Here is a 24,675-nt window from a genome sequence, read left to right on the forward strand (position 1 = left end):
ATTGAGAAATGCTGAAGTAAGTCAATGGAACTATAGTGTATTTCTAGGGATTTTGTTGCTTTATTTTTCTTTCCTGTGTATTAAACTAGATCTAGCCACAAGTAATTTGTGTCTTGATTTGTGCCTTTGTTTGCTGGAACTAAGTGTGTCTGTGTGATATAAAAAAGCCAGCAATACTGAAGTGCAGTTTATATAATTTCCTGGTTCACATGGCTGGTGTGCATTGTTTTATTTGTGGTGGTTTTGTTTTTTCAAAAATTCAGGTATCCTTTCCTGCCCTGTGTGCAAACAGACCTGCTTTGCAAGGGATGTAGTTGAAAGTTTCTTTCTCAAGGACTTTCCCACCGGTAATTCAGCTATGGCAAAGGTAAGTAAAAACTGCTGAGTTGGGTGCCTTGTGAGTTGTTGAAATACTACCAGATGAACACTGTTTGAAAACAGAACAAACTTCGTATTGAACAACAGACGCTCTTGCAGTTTGTTTATGCGTCACTGTAATTTCTTCACTGCTAGAGATGGACATACTGCCTTCATAGTATTTAACTTTATTTGAAGAATGAGTTTGACTCTATGTACTTAAAATAGAGTTGATTCAAAAATATTGATACTAGTGGTGTAGGAATGGATCTGTGACGATCAGTATATTAGGAAGATACCAAATATCTTCGATTCCTCATTGTCCCATTTCTGCTCTCAACACAAAGTAATCAGAAGCAGACTATTGGCTGAATGGTTACACCAAGATTACCCATTAGATCCTGTAGGCAATTAGCATTTTCTGATTGTCTGTTTTAATGATAAAAAAGGTCACATCATATTTCAGTTTCCTATTGGGGAGTGGATGCAAAGGGTAATTGGAACATGTAGGATTACTTCCTTGGCCTTGTATTGACACTGTACATAGATGGACTTAACTTCTGTTAAATACCCAGTTAACAGGCAGGACTATTCTCACAGTTTTTTAGTTGCTACTACTTTGGGCCACGAGGAGGGACAGAGAAAAGTGGGTATTTCTGCCCCCCTCTGTTACAAAACAGTATTCTATTATTTACATGAATGAGTTCAGAATGTGGTAGTATTGCCTGTAGCTGGAAGTTAGAACAGGTGAAAACTTGTCAAAACTATTCTGTAATCTGCTGACTGTTTTATCCAAAGTGTGATCCAAAACAAGGGAAGAGTGACAAAGAAGCAAGGGTGCTGGACTTCACCTTCTGAACCAGCTCCTGGACCTCAGTCTGTCTCTTTTGCACTTTTGATTCCTAAGTAAACTGGATAGCCACTGGAGATTCAGTTTCAGGGCCTTTGGGTGGGGGGAACACTCTTTCCATAATGCAGGACAGAAGATATATCTTTCCACTCCTCTTAACTCCTGTAGGGGCAGCAACAGTTTGTAGGTCAGTTCTGTCCCATGCAGAAGGCTTGAGACTGCTTTAAATTGTGCAAGTGACTTGCCCAGTGACATCATTGCAAAAAAGTGTAGAGGGGATGTACTTCTTCCCTGTCAGTCATTTCTGTGTTTCATTTTCTCCATTGTTAAAAAGGAAAGAATGTGTAACCTAATCCATGGAGTGTTCTGGAGAAATTAAAAAATTGATGCAAGCAGAGTGTGTTGATATCTTCAGGTGTAAGGTGCTTGAAGAGTGCAGCATAACTTTATCTAAAATAGGAAGTGGTCTATTCACATGCACTCTTCAAAGAGAAGAAAATTCATATTGCTGAATGTTTAGAATGCACTTATTCTACTGGGATTTCTTAATTACCATGACTCACATCATTTACCTTTCAATGAGAATGTGTGTAGAAAGAAAATCCAATGAGAATATCTAATGCCTTCAAAAGCACTAGATTATTTTTTCCAAACCTTCTTTAAAAGAAGGTTTTTCTTTTCTGTAATCCCTTAGGAGTCCTAAGCACAGTTCAGCAAAGCAGATATCTCACTGGAGCATAGGAGTACCCTAGAGGGACTCACAAACCTTCCTCACAGTTTTTGGCTTGCTTCCTTTTTATTAACAGTCAAGTCATGTATCAGTGAAACTTGCTTACTATCTTTTAACCACTGCCTGCCCGTCAGACTGACAGCCAATCAACTGTTCAGGTAAACTTGTGATTAAGCAGTTTTGGTTATTGCAGGGAAGGCAGAACTTCCCTCAGCTTTTGACCTGTTCCCTAAGTTGGCCTTTCATGCGTACATTTTAAATTAGACACTTCTTTTTATGTAACAAGCTTTGCTTCCCAGCATAAATATCCTTTTATTTTGGTTATATAAGTTTTATATTAGGCTTTTTGGTTTACATTATTACATGTATCTTTTGGAAAACATTGTTGATAAACAAAGGTTTAAAATAGCAGAATGGCTTACACAAATACTTCCCTGCCTAGACAATCAGCACATTTAAAAATTTGTTTTGTTGACTTATGGTCAAGAATTGCCCAATCTCTTTGAAAAAGTTTGGGAATACTTAGAAACTCTTGAACAATGAGTTTATTGTTGATTGTTCACCTGGTGTGAAATTCCAGCCCCACTGAAGGGAATGGTAAAATTTCAATTAATTTCAGCAGAACATAAACTTTTCTTCTTGTGCTGAAGTGAATCAGAACTTGACTCACTTGCATCTCAGAATTTAGGTGGATATAGATGTTCCACTTAAGGTTAAAGCCATGATTTAAAACTAAGATGACCAGCAAAGAACCATGATTTTTCTTTCTTCAGGCTTTCTATTCCCTGAGACACACTGCAAAGAGAAACTCTTCCATTAAATTCCTCAGGGCTTGCATCAGGGCTTATGTACTGAGTGCATGCTGCTATATCCTTCTCTTCATGTTTCCCATCAGAATAACTGGGATGTAATAATAGAGCTGAATTGAAGATAAGCTGATGCCCAACAGAAAGGACACAGTAGGAAGTAATTTTGCCATCTGTTATTAGTTGCTTGAGTAGCCCTGAGTAGCAGCAATATTCAAGAACTATGCATAAGTACAGTAGATATATTGTAACCTTGTAGGAAATGTTTGAGTTTGATAAACTGGTGGCAAAGCTTTTATGCTTTGATGATGGTAAAATTACATCACTCTGTTCACTCTGCCTGCGTAGATAGTACCTATTTGTGACTATGGTAAGTCCAAAACATTAATATTAGGAGTTTTCAGGCAAGGTATTTTCTGCCTAAAGCAAATACTTTTTAAAAGAAGTATTGTTATAGCTATCTTGAAATAACTCTTTGAGTTCGCTCTGGATACCAAAGATCAAATTATCCACTTCATTTACGTGCTGCTTTATTCATTTCCCCTTTAGTGACACTTCCAGACAGCATGGCCTGTATAACAAAGGGCATTTCCTAAATTGTTGAATTAGTAGAGACGATAGTTAATCAAGGTTTCCAGTTCTTCTCATGTTCCCGTGTCTTATGTTTCCAGTTCACCACATGTGATACCAAGATATAAATGGAGCTTATTTCTGGTCAGTTCTTTAGGGAATAGGAAGTAAGTTTTTCATTAATAGTATGTGGGTGTCCCCATGTTGTTTTCTAAATTGCCTTACTGTTGGCATGTTTCATGTATTTTCCTGACAGTCACACTGTATCAGAGTGGTTTGTACAATGCTAAAGCAAATAGAGTAAGCTCTAATTTTAAATAAAGCAATGTAGATTTAGAGAAGCTCTGCCGAAGTGGTTCTGATTTATACTCATATACATGAAAGCAGAAGTGGATTCTAGACTATGGAATTTTTAGTTTGTTAATAAATAATTAGTAATGGACAGAAATTAATGAATGACACTGAAATGATATGGTAAAATGCTTCTGCATAATTTTGTGATTAGAAAGGAAATAGTAGTTGGATTAAAAAACTTTTTGATGGGCTATGTTTGACTCTATTATTTCACATACTTACTAGGCAACCTAGACTACCTTTCCTGAAGTAGAAAATATATATATCTATCTAAACATATATACGTGTGTGTATATATATATATCTATAAAAGTAAGGGGTACATTCATGTGTTAAAGCCATCAGTAAATAGTACAACACTAACAGAAAGGGATTACAAAGTACACCAGTCATTTTCAAAAGTAACTTTTAACCTAACACTCCTTAACTGAAATAAGACAAATCTTATTTCATAGTTTCATGGCTTTTTCAGTTCACAAGAAGCAAGTCATTATGATTATTTCTTCTGACTTCATATGTAACATGGACCCTAGACGTTTGCTGAATAATTCTTGTATCATGTCATAATCAATGCTTGATTGTGCTAGAGCACAGAAAGGCAGCCAATTTGATTTAAGAGCTTCAAATCTTAATTTTATTCTGTTCTTAACTTTATGATGTTCTGTTCTTAATTTTATTCTGCTCCTTTACAACAATAACCAGACTCTTAATATCACTTGAATTGCATTAGCCTGAGGAAGAAAAATATTAAGCTTACCAATCTGAATCATAGTCTATTAAAGATAGCGGTTTGTATGGCTAATTTGTTACCCTTGTATGTAATTGCACTTTTTGTTCTTAGAGCTGCTCCACATGTAAAGAGAAGAGACCTGCTCACAGTCTCTGTACCAGCTGCAATAAGTGGCTGTGCAGCTCATGCACAGAGGAGCACAGGCATGGCAAGGAAACTGGAGACCGCTTCCTGCCTGTATCCCTGAAGGGCTGCACAGGTACTGAAGACACACTTTGAAATTTTGTTTCTTCTCGTATCAGTTATTCAGTTGAAAAACAATCAGTTGCAGGCTCTGTACCACAGACACCACGCTCTGTGTGTGGGATTCGGAAGGATATGTATGTGTCGGTTAAGAGATGGTGATTTTTCTATAACTTTTGCCACAATTAACATTTCACAGTATTTGAAAAATTTTGGATATTTGCATTTCACAGAGACTATCTTTTCTACATGCTTTTTCAGGTTGCAGAGTGATGGGCTAGGCTTTGGTAGGCTACAACAGCAACAGGCCAAGGCTGTTTCTGTGTTTCTGTCCTCTTTTGGGTAATTTCCCTCAGGAAACTACCATAAAGCATCCTGTTCTTATGAACAAGGTGTGGGAGGGAGAGTCCCAGACAGCAAAAGGCTGTGATCGCTACAGGATGTTCCTTTTCTAAGCCTGCAGTGAAAAATGTGCTTCCTGATTGTGACCATTGTATTGCCATCAGCAAGCACAAATGGAGCCCACTGACAAATATGTCTCATCCCTGTACAATGATGATCTGCAGAAACGATTATCTTCTCCTACTACTGCTCATTATTTTCTTTACTTATATGTCATAAATCTGCTGAAGAGTGTGCTAACCTAAACTTATGTAAGCAATTTGTAACCTAAAAGAAGAGTTTTGAAATTTAATACAATGATTTAAGTTTACACGTGGCTCACATACAAAGTTATTTGTGCTAGAGAGTTTGTGCTGCACTATCGTTCTTCTTCATAAGGAAGATGAAAGACAGAACAAGGAATAAACGTAGGTGTAGCCCACTGATTTTACTTTTTATATTATTGGGGTTTTTCTGGCTTTAGGATTTTGCTTGTAGGAGGCTATACTTTATGCTTGCCATAGATGGAGTTCTTTTAAGTCCTGGGTGTTCATATCAAACAGTTTGAGGCACTTGAGACATGATATGCCATTGCCAAATAGAGTGTAAACAAAAAAAAAAGTCTGTAAGAATAGTAATAACAAAAACCCACAGATGACATTTAAGAGTTTTCTGGGTCTCTTCTAGAGAATAATATAAACTGAAGTCCCCCCAGTCCCCCCTCAAATGCCCTGATTGGTTGGACAATATATTTTTCTTCTTGAGTTGATGGCAAGATAAGGACTGTGGTTTTGAGGCTCCAACTGTTTATAATTTCATTTCACTTTGACTAAGATTACTAGCTCATATTGTTGACAAATAATGGTAAGAAAATATACCTGTGGCTTAGTTGTGGTTTTGTGTGTGCTGTATAAATAAAAAAATGCAAACTAAAATGCTTTCTCATCTTTTTAGTCCTAAATTCTGTGTGCTGAAAAAAAAATTAACAAGAATGCTGGTAGTGTATATATAAGCTAGTTACTCTAAAAAATGATTGGGGATGTAATCTGTGCTTTTAAAATTATTATTATTTATGTATATATTATTTATTTAGGACATAGATATCCCCTCAGGATATTTCAGAGAAAGCAAATACTAGGATATGCTAGAACTCAGGCTGATTTTTTTTGAATATGATTTTTATGAATATGAAGAGATGCTGAGATGTGGTTCACAGACGAGTTAAACTGCACTACTGGCAGTTTTTCGCAGACAATAATTTTTCCTGACTTTTTTTAAAAAAAAGGCAACCCAAAAAACCCCTGAAAAGTTTCTGGATCTGTGATCACAAGATGTGGAAACACCGAAATCTGCTTCTGGGATGAATTAGCTGAGCACTGGAGATCTAGGTGCTCGGAACATGGGCCAAAGCTTTATGACAGATTAAGCAGGAATAATCTCTGAAGAACAAAACTTTCACTGGAGTGCTCTGCATTAGCACTAGGAATAAGTGAACTTTGCTAAATTCAGAGCTCTTGAACTTCTTACAGTCATAACACCAGAACTTCTTCCTCCCTTAGTCCCATCTTTCTTAAAGGACATTCAGTCCAGACTCTTTCCTCATTAAGTGAAAATCTGTGGTTTGCAATTGAGTAGAAACAATGCTTTCCCAAAACTATGTTAGAAGTAAATGATCTGGTACTGATATACCAACTATTTATAGGCTAGTGCACAAACTGAATAATTTTCTCTTTGCTATACTATCATTTTCTTTCAGTGTCTCAAGGCTGAGTATGAACCTATAAGACCAAAGTTTATGCAAGTTGAGGGAGGACTCTGTTAGCCAGGATGAGATTGCTTTTCCACAGTCGACACCAACTGGTCAGAGGAACAGAGATTTAAAGCTTTCTGTTAATTTTTCAAGAGATCCACCCAAGATAAAGAAAATATAGGCTGTAGAAAATGGTGACTCAAATGATGTTAATTCAGAAGTCAGGGCAACTGAACTTTCCCTGTTCTTCAAGTGAGGATCTTTTCAAGAAGCTAACATGGGTAATGGTGGTCAAGATGTCTCCTCCTAGGAGAAGCAGGCTTGTGCACTTCTTTAGTGTCTGACTTAAAAGAATCCAACTTATTTTAAAACTGAAGAGTGCAGCTCTGAGCTGAGTATAAAGTAGATTGAGAATACCATGGCTCAGTGGCAGTTCTCACTGATATGTCAATTGAATCAGGGAATTAATAGTGGCAGAGGCAGTGGATCTGTGTTGTAATTAGATAACATTGGTTTTTATCCTTAGTTTGCATCTGAAATCTGCTTGTCTCTTAAATCTGACACAGTAGGAAAAACCCCACTGATTTCTCTGGGATGATACCCAAAGGCTAAAGAACCCTCCAGACAGAGAAAGATGGAGAAATCGTTATATAAGATTGTGACTAGGCTTCATTATACTTGGACCTTAAAGACCATATCTCACTATAAGTTGGAGTTTAATATGGATAATTTGATCCTGAGTTTTCAGAAGAACAGCTTGCATGCTCTGCGGGTACTGAACACTTAGAGGGGCTTTTCCAACTCATGAAAATTGAGAGTTATTATGGGCTTTTTACTTTTCTTTTAAGATAGAATATCTGACCCCATAGGAAAGGAAAATATGATCTTCAACATCCACCTTGGTTATATATTGTTTATATGACCTGCTTGGTTACATATTATTTGCATTGTCAGCTGCAGGTTCTAATGCAGAAGTACCTATTTGCAGTACAATCAGAAAAATTCTGGTGAGTTCAGTTTGTACCTTGAAAAAAATACCGGAGTGGGCTAAAAAACCAAACCCTCTGATCCAATATCCTCTTTTAATAATGCTATCTATTAGCATTTGATTCAATAATAATATAAACCAATAAACTTTCCCGAAGAATAAAGCATGATACTACTGTAAATAACTCATAACAATGTAAACTATGTAATGCTGTTACAAAAAAATCTTGGCCTAATCTATCAAAAATTATCTTCTTGCACATGATATTAAGAAGGCAGATGGGAAAGCCAATTGAACTGGAGGAAGTAAATCTCAGAAAAATTTAGAGTAGATAGCAGTCCAAAAAGAAGGAAATTTGGCATATTTTCTTTAGAGCACGGCATGGATTTTCTCCATATCTTCATTCTCTTTGTCAGACATCAGATTTTCTTAGCCTTTCTACTTCTATATTGCGCATTTTCCAATTTGAAAATAAAGTGACTGAATTAGGATAGCTTGTTGTACGCTGTGTGTCACAGTACCACTTCAGAGTCTTGATTCTATAAAGGGCTCCATTTAGCTACAGCATGAGAGCATGGTCCCTGCCACAAGTTGTTTTTCTTAAATGTTTAGATAAGATAGATAGGTTTGGTGTGGGAAAATTGAAGCATTTTTCTCATTTTATGTGAGCAAATAATGGTATATAAATAAGTAATTTTTTATTTCATTTCAAGCTTGTATCAATAAGTGTTATCTAACAATGATTGTTTTGTTTAATTTCTTGTGTGTTGGTAAAAAATAACAGGATAGTGTCTGTAGGAATACTTTGAGGATGCAATCATGTGCTTTTCTTGTTGTCCCCATATATGTCCTTATGTGCTAATAAAGTTGATGGTTCTGTGGACAGAGAATTTGAGTACTGACCTGCAGAAATCTGTCACTGTACTTTAGCACTGCTTGTGCTTTTTGACCATTTTGAGAAAATAATGTTTTTCACTAATAATAATGATGGGTGGTCCTTACACTGGTTAATAAAATAAGGGTCTGAAGTCTGTGGTTTTTGGGATCCAAGAAAAGAGCTTCCCCTTCCCTGCCTTAACTATTAATGTAGATGTGAATGTCTAACTTCAGTGAAAGGGTTTTTTTCATGGCGGCTTACCTTTTTTTTTTTTTTTTTCTTTCTTTCATTGTCAGTCTTCCTTCTTTCTAAAACAATTCTACTGTATGCAGGAAAGAAGGCAAGAATAGATTGTACAGGAGCAATGCTTCCACTTTACATATCCACTGTCCATTTTTACTCTTCATTACATTACACTTCAGAAAATCCTTTTAAGAACAGGTTTTAGTGCCTAATGTCAATATCCCCTAGCTACTGAAGTTTATGCACTTCATTTACAACAAACACAAGTTTGAAAAACAATTCCTCATGCCACTTTTTAAGAACAAAGGGTTTCCTTGCTTCTGCTGTGACTACAGGTTTGTTTAATATATTTTCTTTTCTACATTTTACAATACAGTTTTATTGACTGGTTTGCCAACCAGGGCGTTCAAAGTCATGAGGCAAGTGCCCAAAATCATGAGGGATATTTAAAACTCATGAGAGTTTAGAGGACTATACAAATTTGGTGATGACTTGTTTCTGAACCCCTTTGATGTGCTCAGCTTGTAGGATGTATAAGGCCAGGGAAAATAAAAACAAACCCTGGTTCATATAATCAGATGGTTCCAGGGGTTGGGTCTTTTAAAAATAACATCAAGACTTTCAATAAAACTGTGACAGTTTGACAACTCTTTCTGAGCTGTAATAGTAATCCTTGTCAGTGACACCATTGGTTTATGTTCCTTAGCAACTGAAGATGAAGCAAGTGAGTTTTCCTTATATTGTCCAGTGCACACTCAAGAACCACTCAAGCTGTTCTGTGAGACCTGCGATACCCTTACGTGCTGCAGCTGCCTCCTGACAGAGCATAAGGAACACAGGTACCACACATCGATAGCTTAATCATAATCCTGTATAAAACGGTAGATAATTTAGATTTAAGACTGTTCATCTGCGTTTCCCATCAGCTGAAGTTGCAGATCAGTCCAAACTTAAAAGCCACAGCAAACTCAGTTCAGTTGTTTTGTGCCCAAGCAGTGTAACACATGGGTTACTGCCCTCACAGAATCACTCACTGCTCTCAGCAGTGTGTACCTTCCCAGTTTTATTGTCAGCCCAGCTGCTATGTGTGCATGCATATAGTTCCTTGTGGTCCTGCTCAAAGGCACAAGTTAAACTCAATACTTAGCATGTTTCAAATACTTCTGTTTGTCCTTATCTGCACAAGACCAGTGTTACCAACACTTAAGTATGCTGCTTGTCTGTGGAAATGTGTGAGCCATGTAAGGAATTGTCTATACACAGTAACGCTTTCTGTGAAATGAGCCTGCCTATATGAGGGGGGATAAAGTTTAGCAGTTCACAGAGAACGTTTGTAGTAGGACATGTCCCGTTATTAAGGCAGCTGGTCCCCTAAACTTATCAACTGATAAGCTGATTATTTATCAACAGGAAAAAACATGGTGTGAGAATTTTCCCTTCTTTCACAGGTTCAGACATCTCAATGAAGCTTTGCAAAATCAGAGAGTTATCCTGGAAAATGTCATAACTAAAGTGGAAGAGAAAAAAAATGGGATTCAGCTTTCAGCTAAAGAGACTGAAGACAGGTAATTGCTATGCTTTTTTTTTTTTTTCCATGAAAGTGGGTGATCAGTAAAAATACTATTTTCACTAAATGTAGGTTAATGTAGAAGTTAATGTAAATGCTATATTTTTTTTTTCTTGGAGCATAGGAAATAATAAGAAGATTAAAAATATCAAATTCATGTTTAAGTGGCGTTGTAATACATGATTCCATAGTCCTTGTAAGACATGTGACAGCTGACTTTAGATTTCTTTGTACAATCTGTTTCCAGACTAGAATATGAAAATATTAGAAATGAAGACTATTTTAAAAATACCCTACTTCTTCAAGAAACCTCAAAACAAGCTGCAATTCCCATCAAGACCAGTATAAAAATGAAAATATTTAATTATAGGAACTGGATTTTGGCTAATGGTTATGTATTTGTTAGCTGTTGGATCTCTCTTCTGCATTAATAAAACCATTTCAAACACCTTGAAAGAGTACAAATCTATTTATGTGATTTATACTCTAGTATAAAGTGAAAGGTTTTTTGATATTTCTTCTGCGTGTGTTTGATGACAAAGAACTTAAGACTTCTTGGCGCGATGTTTGAGAGAGTCAATCAGCATTAGCATGTCGCATCCAGAGTGGTGGTCAACAGCTCAGTGTCTGTATGGAGATCAGTGACAAGTGGTGTCCCTCAGGGGTCTGTACTGGGACCAGTACTGTTTCATAACTTCATCAGTGACATAGACGGGATCAAGTGCACCCTCAGCAAATTTGCAGATGACACTAAGCTGAGTGGTGTGGTTTACACACCTGAGGGATGAGATGTCATTCAGAGGGATCTGGACAAGCTTGAGAAGTGGGCCCACGTGAACCTCATGAGGTTCAACGTGGCCAAGTGCAAGGTCCCGCCTCTGGGCTGGGGCAACCCCCTGTATCAAGACAGGCTGGGGGATGAAGGGATTGAGAGCAGCCCTGAGGAGAAGGACTTGGGGGTACTGATGGGTGAAAAGCTGGACATGAGCCGACAATGTGTGATTGCAGCCCAGAAAGTCAACGATGTCCTGGGCTGCATCAAGAGAAGTGTAGCCAGCAGGTTGAGGGAGGGGATTCTGCCCCTCTACTCTGCTCTCATGAGATCCCATCTGCAGGGCTGTGTCCAGCTCTGGAGTCCTCAGCACAGGAAAGACATGGACCTCTTGGAGCTGGTCCAGAGAAGGCCACGAAGATGATCAGGATGCTGGAGCACCTCCCCTGTGAGGACAGGCTGAGAGAGTTGGGGGTGTTCAGCCTGGAGAAGAGAAGGCTCCAGGGAGACCTTATTGCGGCCTTTCAATACTTAAAGGAGGCTTCTAAGAAAGATGGGGACAGACATTTTGGTAGGGTCTGTTGTGACAGAACAAGGGATAATGGTTTTAAACTAAAAGAGGGTAGATTTAGACTAGATAAAAGGAAGAAACATTTTACAATGAGGATGGTGAGACTGGAATCAGTTGCCCAGAGAGGTTGTAGATGACACACCCTGAAGACATTCAAAGTGAGGCTGGATGGGGCTCTGAGCAACCTGATCTAGTTGAAGATGTCCTTGTTCATTGCACGGGGGTTGGACTAGATGACCTTTAAAGATCTCTTCCAACCCAAACCATTCTGTGATTCTATGTTTGCAGAGAAGTGTGGGAGAATTTATGGGAAATGGTACAACCTTCACTGGAGTTCTCTGTCAATAGTTAGATAAGTTCTTGTAACAAGTAACTACTAAGCTCTGAATAAATGACATACCAGTTGGCTCATCCAGGGATGTGTATCTCTTGCCCATAGGTTGCTTGAAGTAAAGCATTTATACAAAAAGGTAGAAAATCAAATAAAAATGGCCAAGATGGTTCTGATGAATGAAATCAATAAACGAACAAACACCCTTCTTGAACAACTTGAAGTAAGTAAGGCTAGTTTCTTTGATACCTTGGGAAATTAAACTAAATTAAATTTAATCCCAGTGCCAATGGAAAGAATATAGACTGTGAGAGTTATTGTCCCTTTGTTTATATTTTCAAATATTTCGGTGTTTTTTTTTTTTTTTTTTTTTTTTTTTTTTCCCTGCAGAATTTTATGTGGAATCAATGGTTAAGAAAGATTTGGGATGAAGTGGCAAAATGTTTGCTTATCATGACTTAACCACATTTTCTAATGCAGTTACAGAGAATATGTGTGCACCTTTTGAGTACTTACAAAAGAAACCAGCATCTGGTTTTAATGTTTAATTCATGGAAGACCATTAGCAGCACATTTAATATCCTGTTTTGAAAATGATCCTCTGGTCTACTTTCTGTAACAGAGCCTGCAGTTGTGACTCTTCAGATTTTGGATGTCCAGTTGAAGTATATATGATTTTATTCTGAAATGTGCCAAGCACAAAAATTGCTATCAGATCTGATCAGAATTTCCAGGTCTCAGTTATTCTTGGGTAATTTTAGCAGGTATTGGAAAGACAAGGCAGTCAGCACTTGCTGCCTACATTTGAACTTACATATTTGACTCAAATATGGCAACTCAGCTAAGTAGCTTTATAAAAAAGAGAAACATATGTTCTCATTTCAGAATTATTAAATATTAAGTAAATTCAGTGTTCATGTGATCCGAGAACATTTCAGTGTTTGCCTGAGTTATCTATAACCACAAGCAGACTGTCCGTACACTTGAAGTATATGCACAGTGCTGTGTTGAAGTGCATGTAGGGGGCATCAAATACAATCGGGAGGTGCTGAGTTCAAATCAAACAAGGACAGATAGTTCTTCACATAAATGGTAAATAAGTGTGGAACTCCTTGCTGCAAGATATTGTGCATGGGTCCAAAAGTAATTAGACAAATTCATAGAAAAATATGCTGAGGGTGATAATGTAGCCTCTGTCTTTGTGATCCCTAAATCATGAATTGCTGGAGACTGGAAGACCATTCTGAGGAAATGGTGCATGATTGCCCTCTTTTTATATTCCTTCTTGGGTCTCTTCTGTTGTGTATTGTAAGAGACAAGAAAGCAGTCCAGGTGCAAATTTGATCTTCTGCAGCTTTCCTGGGCTATGCGATTCTGTTAAACCAAGGCCAGAATGATGTAGGTTATTTGCTCCTGGAGAAGTAATTGTTTTTCCTGAATTCAGACATATCTGTTGAATAAGATTTGCTTTCTTTTTATGACTGATGGTTTAAAGAAATTCTAAATAAGTGTCCCTGCAAATAATGCATAATGTAGTGCCAATGATTGTATGCATTATGTGTGTCTGAAGAATGACAAATATCTTCTACTGATTCACATTATTAACAGAAAATCACCAGTGAAAGGAAGCAGAAATTGGAGCAACAGCTGCAAGGTATTGTGGTTTTGAGCAGACAGGTAGAACATGTGCAGAACTTCATCAGCTGGGCAGTGTGCAGTAAAAACAGCATACCATTTCTCTTCAGTAAAGAACTGGTAAGAACAATATTTATTTTCTCAGTAAATTGAAATTGTGCAGTAAATATGAGAACTGTTTTAAGGATTTAATGTTTCTCAAATAAAGTATTTTTCATAGTCTTATAATTGTGAATACAATCATCATCCTTTGATTTGTTACCAGATTGTATTTCAGATCCAGCGCTTGTTGGAGACAAACTGTAACACAGACATAGGCCCTCCGCTGAAGATCAGATTTACTTGGGATCCCTCCTACTGGACTAAGCAACTGTCCAATTTGGGTAAGAAAAATATATTGTTGTTTGTTAGGCAAGTGCCAAAAGCTAGACAAGACAGATATAGACAAGACAGTACTTTCCCTAAAGTGCTCTCTTTGGTGTTTTATTTATTTATTTATTTATTTATTTTGACTTCCAGTTTTGTATCTTTTGTCACATTCTGAAGAAAAGCTAGTGTGGCTGAACTTTCCTTTTTTTCTCTCCAGTTATATCAATTCACCTATTAAAAGACATTGTTATATGTAAATATTACCTTATAAACATTACCTAGAAATATACTCTATAAACATCATCTTTGATGGTCTTACAAAATCACAATGTAAGAACACAACTACTAGTTTCGTGGAAACACTGTGCAGGACTAAACAAATAACTTTTAATTGAAATGACTTTAAGTGAAGCGTCATCGGCTATCAGACAGCCTTGACTTTGCCCAATGTATTTGAAATTCAGTTCCGTGCCAGCAAGCAATAGCTCTGTACTGCACTGCGACTCTGGCAGTCCTGTAAGGAGTACCCTGGGTGAAATGGAGTATCTCCAGTGGGCCTTGTGCTATTTCCTCTGCCTTACCCAGGGGGAGCTGAGCTCAGTCATGCCCAGCTCCTCAGGTCCTTTAGTATCTTAGTGGCCAAGGGACCTGAGCAGTGCTTGAGACACAATTAATGGGCACAAAGATGGCTTTAAGACATTGACTGTATAAAAATTACAGTGTTATTTATATAACGAATGTGCATACTGTGACTTTGTTTCCCACCAGCTATAAATTTCCCAACTGCATTGGGTTTTTACAGTAAATTCAGCTCGGTGGGCTGATCAATGGTCTAAAAGATTAGTTCTCTTCCCATTTTAAGATATTTAAAACTAGATGGGGCAAAACACTATCAAAAGTATTACAAGGAATAATCTTCTCTTGACTAAAAGCATGGACAAGGTCAGTTCATAGGTCACTTCTATTTCTAGCTTTTATGATTCTCACCTACATAGCATCAATCTCTTATTTTTGTCACTTTCACCCTGGAAGCAGTCTTTTGTACCTGTGCTTATGGATGAGAAGATACGCTCATACTTTAGTAAAAAATGGAAGTATAAGCCCTATCCATCAGTTAAAAGAAAATAAATTGAGGTCAATTTTTCAAAGCATTTGCTGGTAATTCAACCATGAGTTCTGTTGACATCAGTGGGAGTTTGGTATGATTTTAAATCACAGAAAAATCTTGAAAAATTTGTCTTGAAGGTATGTCGAAGGACTGTCTGGATAGGATATTTGAATATCTTTTATATTTGAAATGAAGACAAGGAAATGGCCATTGTTCACAGTTTTTATTGTGTAAATTTGTCAAGATCATAGGAGGGAGTAATTTTGCTGTTTTTTCCAGGAGCTTTCACTATGGAAGGTGGACACATTTCTCACTCAGATGTGCTACTCTGTGGAAATGTGTCAGGATTACAGACCTCCTTGTATCATGGACACCGTTCACCAGCAGCACAGCTGGAGCCTGTGAAGAGCCAGTCACCTCAGCTTCCACCTGCAGTTCAGTGTCCTACGCCTGTGTGTTGTTCGCACTGCCTCAGCATACCTCACCCAAACAAAGCTCAGCCTTCTTACCAAGACATAAACCGCTATCAGAATTTTCGGCAACCTCCCGAACTGCATGAGCAGCCCTTTCCTCTGCAGTACAGCATGCAGCAACATGACAAAGAGCAAAGGTGTGCCCCCCAGCCTATGAAGCTAATGCAGTCTGGACTGGAGCAGCCACGGTCAGAGCCAGAGAACGTGTCTGGGAGGATGAGAACGCACTTACCATCCCAGCAGCTGCAGCAGGCTGCACCCCTGGGCTATGCTGTTGTATCACATGAGGCTCAGCAAGTTCACATGAGCCATCCACAGCCATTCCGCACACAGACTTCTTTGCAGACATCAACCGTGCAGGTGCAACTTGGTCATCTCCAGAAGATGAAATCTAACCACTTGCAGCAGCCACCACAGAAGCAGCAGCTGCCACCAGCATCGCCACCATCAGGTCAGAATGAGAACACCCACAAACAAGTCATCCAGCAGAGCCTGGACATAATGCATCACCAGTTTGAACTGGAGGAGATGAAAAAGGATCTGGAGCTTCTTCTGCAGGCCCAAGGACAGTCCAGCTTGCAGCTGAACCAAGCCAAGCCACCTCAGCATGTTCAACAGACCATAGTTGGTCAAATCAACTACATAGTGAGGCAGCCAGCCCCAGTTCAGCAACAGATCCAAGATGAAGCACAAGTAAGTTCTCTAAAAATTCTTTCGTATTGTGTTTAGTCAGTGTAAGCTCAGAAATGGGAGACACCTTTGACATTTCATGTATTTGATTGAACTTTCTGTTGCTGTCTTGTCTATGTTTGTGGTTCAGCAGAGGCTTCATGTCTCATGCAGATTGGGCCAAAATTTTCTGTGAAGTGCTGCATAAACAACCTGAGTCCCAAAAATCTGAATTTCTAAATAGACAAGATGAGCACCAGGTGGGAAAATAAAAGCATCACCATTCTTCCTTTGTAAATAGGTAACCGGAGGACTGCAGTAGTTTCACTCTGCATTTCAACTTGTTTTTACTGGAAATTTTAAGTCCTGAGTCATTGAAAAAGATTCACTTTTGATTCTGAATTATTAGTGAAAAGAGAGTGAAGAACATATTTTCTTTGGTCTAAGAGTTATTTCCTATTCTACTAGTAACTGCTCTTGCTACTGCATCATGTCCTTTAAGATTTTCATCAGTATTCATACACACTGTTCTGTTACAGTTTTGTCAGCAGGGCTAGTTTCTCCCCTTTTCCTCTGTTGGTAAGAATCCTGCTTTTGAAAAAGGGACAGTGCTGAGAAGTGAGCATCCAAACTACAAGTCTGATAAGGTGCACAATAAGGTGGCTTTGAAACTCAATCAGAACAGTGGGGATTGCAACAGAAAGGTGGCTGGGACTTGCCATTACGTAAATTCTGTGGAGTTCCACCTTGAATAGCTCTCAAAGTGGTTTACCTCTAGGGGCACACTGGAGGCTTTTGGAATAGCTGTACACTTCAGCAGCTTTATTGACTAATTTTTCTTTAATTCATTAATGTTTGAGAGAAATCTTTCTCTATTCATTTATCTCTTCACTTAGGGTTACTTTGAACATCTTTGTTGTTTTGGAGCCTTTCCAGTCTTGTCATATTGTGTATGCTGTGAGTTGATGTGAATTTATTGCCATTTATCTTTCTGTGATTTTGAAAACACAAATTCTTAATTGTGATTTATAGGTCTGTGAGAGTTCCACTGAACTTGATGCCCAGAAGCCTGTAATTCCTCTTGACAAAAGTGATAGTCCCTCCCTGTCACAGGCACTAGATGAAGAAGCCAGTGTCAGCAGTCACTCCCCTGAGAACACATTGCAACAATCACCTTTCCATCCAGTGAGAAAGGTATCAAGAATTTTTTTTTAAAATATTTTAAAGGGAAAACATGAGTTGATAATATTGAATATAGTATGTCATTGGAATTTGCAATCAGATTGAAAAAAATAAAATACAGTAAAAGTCGACAAAATGGCTTGTAAATCTTGGAAGACAGTCATAGCCTACCCTAGTGTGCATCTCCCCGGGGAGATGCCTACACACTGTGCTATAGCCAGGATCAGCAGCTCTTCTATAAGCTGGTAGTGTGTAGATCTGGCTGACGTGATTGTTAAGCATGAACTGGCAAATAAATAGAAGACCTATTTCTTCACTGAGTAAATTCTGTCCAGTCCCTATCTCTAGGGATTTAACTATCAGCACTTGCTAACTGCCATGCTAGCAGCAGTTAACTTACAAAAAAAAAAAAAAAAAAAGTCAGAGATTCTGATGAAATCAGGCCTGAGAAACATCCTTCAAAATAATTGACCTGGAAATAACAGCTAATTATTACTCTGTAAGCCAAAATGTCTTGCTAACCTTTTTTTCATCTTGTGGAGATGTGGTGTCTGAAAGGTTGTTATACTCCTTCTCCTTGTTCATGTATAGGTTCATGTGTAAGAAAATTCATAGATTTCTGTATCTCTAGAATATTTCAGCACATAATAGAGCCATGTTTTGATCCTTTCATCTACCAGAAGGCCCTAACTATTGAAGAAGCAACATAAACAAACCCAGGAGTGCTCATCTTTATCAGTAGTTCCTTGCTGGCTCTGGATATCACCTATGCATTGGAGGCAGAGAAGCTGCCTCTTACCTCTCCATACTGTTTGTTTAAAACACTCTAAACAGCACTTCATATTCTGGTTGCTCAAATCTGTTTGTTACTTCTGTTCGTGACTCATGTTGTGTACCATATACAAGTCTTTCATGGATATTTTTTCTTGGAATTTGGGTGTGGAATATTGTGGAAGAACTTGTCTTTCCTTACTAGCCCCCAAAAGGAGGTTATTTTCTCCTTCTTTAGCATTTAGCTTTGTTGACTCAACATATTTATCATGCAATACCCATTCAGAGAGTTGTTGGAGATCAGTTTGGGAATTGTGGAGACGTGGAAAGGTAATGATTACTGAGGGTCTGGAAGCAGCATCCAAATCAGATTTGGAAGCCACAAAGAAATCTGTGATTGCTAACTTAATTCTGTAGATATGATGAAATTTCTGGATCAGGCCGATGGTATCACAGCATTCTGAGATGATGCTCTTTGGCTCTGAACTTTCACATGTGGAAGCAGATCTCCCTTAACTTCTGGTGATGGAGCACAGGACTGGGGAAAGCTATGCGAATTTTGTAGGATAGGGCTATCTTTACTTTAGCATATGACTGTAAAAATTGAAGATGTGTATTTAAGGCCTGGGCAAGACCATGAACCTGAGCACATACTTTGTGAAAATACCATAAACATGTATTTTATTTGTGAAAATTAATGGTGATGCTAACCAACTAGCTTTCAGAGGCTTTTTCTACATGTACGTTGAAGAAGCTGTCGTTTGTCTTCTGGACCTGTAAAGGAAGCTTACTCCCAACAGCTTAAGACAAGTCAGAAAGAGGGAAGGAAATGGAAGGAGATGTGCAAGAGAGAGACTAGTGTAGTCTGATGGGAAAAGGAGGAGGAAAAAAGGAAGATGGGCTGATTCATTGCTGTACAAGTTGAGAGGGCAACAAGAAGAGGATACTTCTTAAAAAAAAAAAAGGAAATTTTTCTAATGGTGCTGAGAAGTATATGCTCTTGTGCAGAACACACAGGTTTGCCTGTTTTTTACTAGTTTACTGGTACCTCTGCAAGAAATGGGGACATTCAACAGATACAGTACCCCAACTTTTCTTGTATTTATCTCTTGTAATGAGCTGTTCGGGATGAAACCATAATGTACTGACAGCACTGGCAATGGCTAACTGGAAATGATGAAGGGGAACCCTTGAAATATATTCTTCATGAATGCTGTTTAAAGATGCTGCTGACAGCAGATGCTGAAACTGCTTTTGCTGACAGTTATATTAAATCTAGGTTCAAATGGGAGATCAGTTCCTGTTTAAGAACAAAGGGGTGTCTCTATTCATTCTCATCTCTGTTTCACCTGATTAAATATTTTCACGCTCATCTCCAGACAAAAATTTCCATATAGGTGTTTGTCCATTTATTTTCACATGCCCTGTATTCAGAACATTTCATCTCTCTCAAGTTCTTGGAGGACACGGAAAAAGTGAATGTGGAGAAGTCCAAAATATTGTACTTGGAAAACATGGTAGAGAAAATGGCTAGAGAAACCTTTTGCTACCTGGAGAAGAACTGTATTCTGCCTTTTGGAGAGTAATTGGTATTGGACTTCTTGGTCTTGTGTTGCAGTTCTGCTGAGCTCTGACAGCCTTCGTTGTGCACAGAATTGCTGGTGGAGTAGGTAATTCTCTGGCTTCTAAGATTCTTTCATTAAAGAGAAACCTGCATGTGAACCAGAATGAAGCAAAGTTCAGAATTAACTGTTTAATGATATGTTTGCCAAGATCTGTCAAAAAAGAAAAGCTTCCATTAGCCTAGTGGTTTCCTTTATTTTGGAGGGGGGCAAGGCTTGGTTGCCCCTGTAATTAAACATCTGTACATTAATTTTGAAACATGTTTACAGTATGCATTTGATACTATTGATTGATAACTAGATGAGTTGTCTGCATATGGGATCATATTTATGTGTGAAGCAGTATAGAGCAGATGCTATTAATAGTTTGGGATCACAACATTACTCATAAACAGGGAAACCACAAGAACGTTATTCAGATCATCCCAGACAAGTGCTAGTGTAGCCGTTACACCACGGTGTGAGGCACTCGTATGCCATGTGAGTGCCTGTGAGTTCAAAGAATGCATTTTCAAGTTACTTTGATGAGCACTAGTTTCCATCCCTCACATTTAAAGCTGGTTATTGATAAGCAGAAGTAGAGAAGCAAGGATGAAACACTTCAAGCACTTGTAAAATGTCCTCATGTGTTACTTTTCACCATCTATCAGCACAAAAATTAAATCTAGCTTCACTGAGCAGACAGAATTTTGGCTTTCCAGTTGTATGAAGAAGGGTTTTCTAGCTGGTGTTGATCAGAAATATTGGCATCAAGGCTACTGCTGTCTTAAAGTTCAGAGTAATTCCTGTCTGTGGCCACATGCTCTGTATGCATGTATATAGTATTGTGTTGAAACATGTAACTTCAGTTATGTGTGGGCTTTTTTTTATTTCACTGTTTTTAGAATGGTGATATTTTTTCAGCCTTTCTGTCTTCCTGTGTATTGCTCTAACTAGTCTTTCTCTGTGAATTGTATTTTTTGTGCGGAATACATGTTTCTATACTTAGAAGATTGTTTGATATAAGTCAAGGACTGCACTTAGCATAATTTTGTCTTGATTAACACCTTTTAAGAATGCAACACTAGAAATGGAAGTTTTCTGTCTGTGTGCAAAATGGATATAATTTTCTCTTCACTCTCCCCTGTCAGTATACTTCACTTACATAACCAGGACCTCCATTTTGGATTGTGGAGTTATTCTGTCTCCATGCCTGTCAAGTACCCAACCTCTCCAGTAAGAACGCCAGCAAGACAGAGGACGAATCTCAGAATAACTTTTGTGATACCTGCACTTTTGTTCTGGGGAATTGTGCCTAGCTCTAGCAAACAGATTTTATAGAAGCTGTTGAATTGCTAAGTTTAAGTGTGAAGGAATGAGTACTCAATTAGACTAACAATTCTGTGGAAAGGGTTATCAACCTTCTGCAATGATATGGTCCTCCTGTTGTTTTTACATAGTATGGTGCTCGGTTATTAATTTGCACGCAGGACTGGAGAGGTCATCTATTCTGGAGCAGAGGTGAGAATAATAAGGTATTTTTGACCTAATTGTGTTTTCAGGATTAATAAAGGACATACAATCCCTGTTTTACTTACATGTATCTGTCATTTGTGGCGGGGATGAGCAAGAGGTCTAAAGGTCGTACCTAGCATTTGAAGAAATGTCATAATTACTGTAGATCTGTATCACAGATTTGTAGTTTGAGCCTCAGGTCCTGATGCAACAGATATTGGTGGTGTTGCAGGGCCAGCTGGACATCTCTCTTCCTCAGACTCCTTAAGTGCACCTCTTTCTCTAGTTAGGAGCAGGGGCTTTACTTCTGGGAGGGAGGATTCCTTGTCTTCTCCAGCTGTTGAGTTGGGTCCAGGGCGGTGAACACTCTGTACCATCCCCACTCATCCTAAAAACCTAACTGGCTTGGGCACTTGTGCTTCTGCCTTCTGGGACCCTGATCAGTTGTGAGGAGATTGGATGTTTTCAAACTCAGGTTTGGTTATGTTCCTTAACAACCTTTGAGGGTTTCTCCCATTAAGCTATTATTTCATGTTCTTTTCACCTTCACCACCTTCATAATAACTATATTTTACAGATCTATATTGAATTTCCTCTCAAACATTTCTTTTTGAAGCTGAAAAGTGATTGCTGGTCTCTCTAGTGTCTCTTTTTTTTTTTTTTTTTTTTTTTTTCCACAGAAGACATTCTATACTTTAGTCCTTTATATCTTTGGCCATTTTCCCTATATTTTTTGGTTTTGATAAATACTTTTTGAGACAGGGTGACCAGAAATAATAATCAAGGGTCAAACACAGTGCTATAATTCTGATTTTTGTGTTGTTTTTTGATTCATAGAAAGTCCCAGCTTCTTAGTTCAGGAACTCTGTTTGTCTCAAGCTCCATAAAGTACCTGAAACAGAGAAATCCTATAAAATATTCCATGCCATCCAAGGAGCACTCTGAGAGAGGCTTCTGTTTTATTCCAGTTATATGCAATAGTGGCATTTCATGCAAGACTAACATAGCGACAGTTCATGGTGGAACCTCTCAGTCTCTCCTGGGGCTTGATGCTTGTGAACTTCTAGGCTCTGACATGCCGATGCTGCTGTTACAGGATTATCAGAGAGAACAGTTGATCTCAGTCTGTTGTAGGTAGCATTCTTGGGTATTTTGCCCCAACACATCTCTCCTAAACTTTATTAATGACAACTCTTCCATCTCAATGGCAAGTGCTTAACTAGTGGTTTGGGTTTTTTTCTCTAAAAGCATGTGAAATTTGTGGGAGAAGAGTTGAGGGGCACAGCACAAGTTTTATTTTTGTTAGTATTGTACTGAGCATGTTGTGATTATTTAGTGACTGACAGTAATAATAATTTAATACCCAACCCTAGGACTTTGAATTTGAGCTTGGGACCGGGGTGGGTTTGTTGTTGCTGATTTTTTTCTAATTACTGTTAATTTTAAGGGGATTAGAGGTGAAGGAAATAATAACAACAGCCTGGAATTTAGGGTCCTGCAAATTCCTAAAGTATCAGATTATTTTTTGACTTTAAAGACTTGAGCTGCTTACAGCACAAATGTGTTCATGCTTCATGCAATTAGGTGCATTTCCCAGAATGTTAATTTAACAAAACCTTTTCCTTTGACCTGGAAAAAAGGATAAATAAAACATGATGCTGCTTGCTCCATACAATCTCTTCCTCCTTCCGCTTTAAGCCAGCTCCCGTTTATTCAGACAAAATGTTAAGGAAGATTTGGATTCTTTTTCTCATGAATACAAAAAAGAAATCCTTTGGATTCTATTCTGAAATTGGGAAATATGAATAGGAAGCATGTGTAGACAGCGTTATCGGTGCTGCTGTGCGCGGTGAGTTAAACAACTGGATTGGAGTAGTACATTTGTTTAACCTCCTAGCATAATGAGCTGCCAGGGGGATTGCTCCACTTAATAGCAGCCGTTCATTACTCTGCAACCATTTGCAGCGTGTTATTTCTCTTATAGCAAAGAGAATTGGCAGTTCCTAGTTTTAGCTTTCTTTATCTGTGACACTTAATGTCAACAGCCTTGAGACTTTGCCAAAACAATCCTAACAAATCCTAATCCCAGTGTTTCAAGGTAAGTATTTGCTTCTCAGAATTCTTCTGTATTAGTGCTGCATGTTTACACTGGACCTTTTTAAATGCAACAGTGATCAAAGAAATATTTGAACTAAACAGTATGTTTATTTTTTGTTCTCTGAAGGCACTTTGCATGTTCTTTCTTCTTACCTTTCACTACCATAGCTATGAAATTTGTGGTAAAAGGCATTTTGGGGTGGTGATGCTGCTGCCATTATATTATAAGGACCATCAGACCACAATTAATTATGAGGCAATGAGAATTCCAATTATAATGACACAGATGTAGTTTGATATGCCAGGCTGTACATTAAAATGTCAAAAGTTTCAAAATTAACCTACAGCTGAAGCCACCCTCTACCCAAGAGCATAATTAATGCTTGTTGTTGTTCAAAGGGTGCAATGTAAAAGCAATAGAGCTTTTATAAAACAGAGATCAATTCTTTAAAGGCATCCCATTTGCAAAAACTAGCAGAACTGTCAAGGGATAAGAGAAATTTTTGCTAATGGCAAAAGAAATGATTATTTTAGGGAGTGAATTAATAGGCTATTAATGAGCCTTGTTCCCAGTGCATTGTTCACTTCACACTTGACAGCAGCTCCAATGGATCAGAATGGAATGTGTCTGTTCTTAACTGTGAGTTTTAATATTTTGCACTGAAAGATCATAATGTTGCTTCATCATTAAAATAACCACAAAATTAACTTTTGCCCCAAGGGAAAGACAGATGGCAGTTTGATGGCCTCATTATTCCTTTTTCTTTTTAACAAGAGTAAGGTTTTATATTGGCTTATATAATCTAAAAAGATCTCTGAAGAAACTGATGCTAGCTAGAAGAGTAAAAAAGATATAGCCATACAATGCAACTGAATTTCACCTTTCTAAAAATTTTAGTTATAGCAAAGTCGTATGCATGTGCCTATATTTTTTTTTTTTTTTTTTTTTCCCTGCATTAGGAATCGTCCCAGCAGCTCCTCCCAGTAAGTAAACTTGTCTCACTGAAGCCAGGAGTAATCCTACCATGGTCTTAGTAGGGCTAACATTTCACCTGCAGTATATACAGTTACACACAGATGAGTCTTCACCAGGTCAGGTCTCAATACGTAATAGATGATGGCACGCTCTTGGAAC

At 38.1% G+C, this 24,675-nt stretch overlaps 1 protein-coding gene across 1 annotated transcript in view; it reads left to right on the forward strand.

Moving 5' to 3' along the window:
* TRIM66 (tripartite motif containing 66) overlaps positions 1–24,675 on the forward strand; it is a 49,512-nt gene that overhangs the window by 10,666 nt on the left and 14,171 nt on the right. The window contains exons 2-10 of the mRNA XM_074884460.1: positions 264–367; positions 4,509–4,656; positions 9,586–9,718; positions 10,328–10,444; positions 12,229–12,343; positions 13,729–13,875; positions 14,021–14,138; positions 15,512–16,398; positions 17,407–17,568. Coding sequence (XP_074740561.1) covers positions 264–367; positions 4,509–4,656; positions 9,586–9,718; positions 10,328–10,444; positions 12,229–12,343; positions 13,729–13,875; positions 14,021–14,138; positions 15,512–16,398; positions 17,407–17,568 — 1,931 coding nt within the window. The remainder of the gene's footprint in view (positions 1–263; positions 368–4,508; positions 4,657–9,585; positions 9,719–10,327; positions 10,445–12,228; positions 12,344–13,728; positions 13,876–14,020; positions 14,139–15,511; positions 16,399–17,406; positions 17,569–24,675) is intronic.

The sequence above is a fragment of the Strix uralensis genome, chromosome 15 (genome assembly GCF_047716275.1).
Source record: "Strix uralensis isolate ZFMK-TIS-50842 chromosome 15, bStrUra1, whole genome shotgun sequence".
In the NCBI taxonomy this organism is placed as follows: Eukaryota; Metazoa; Chordata; class Aves; order Strigiformes; family Strigidae; genus Strix; species Strix uralensis.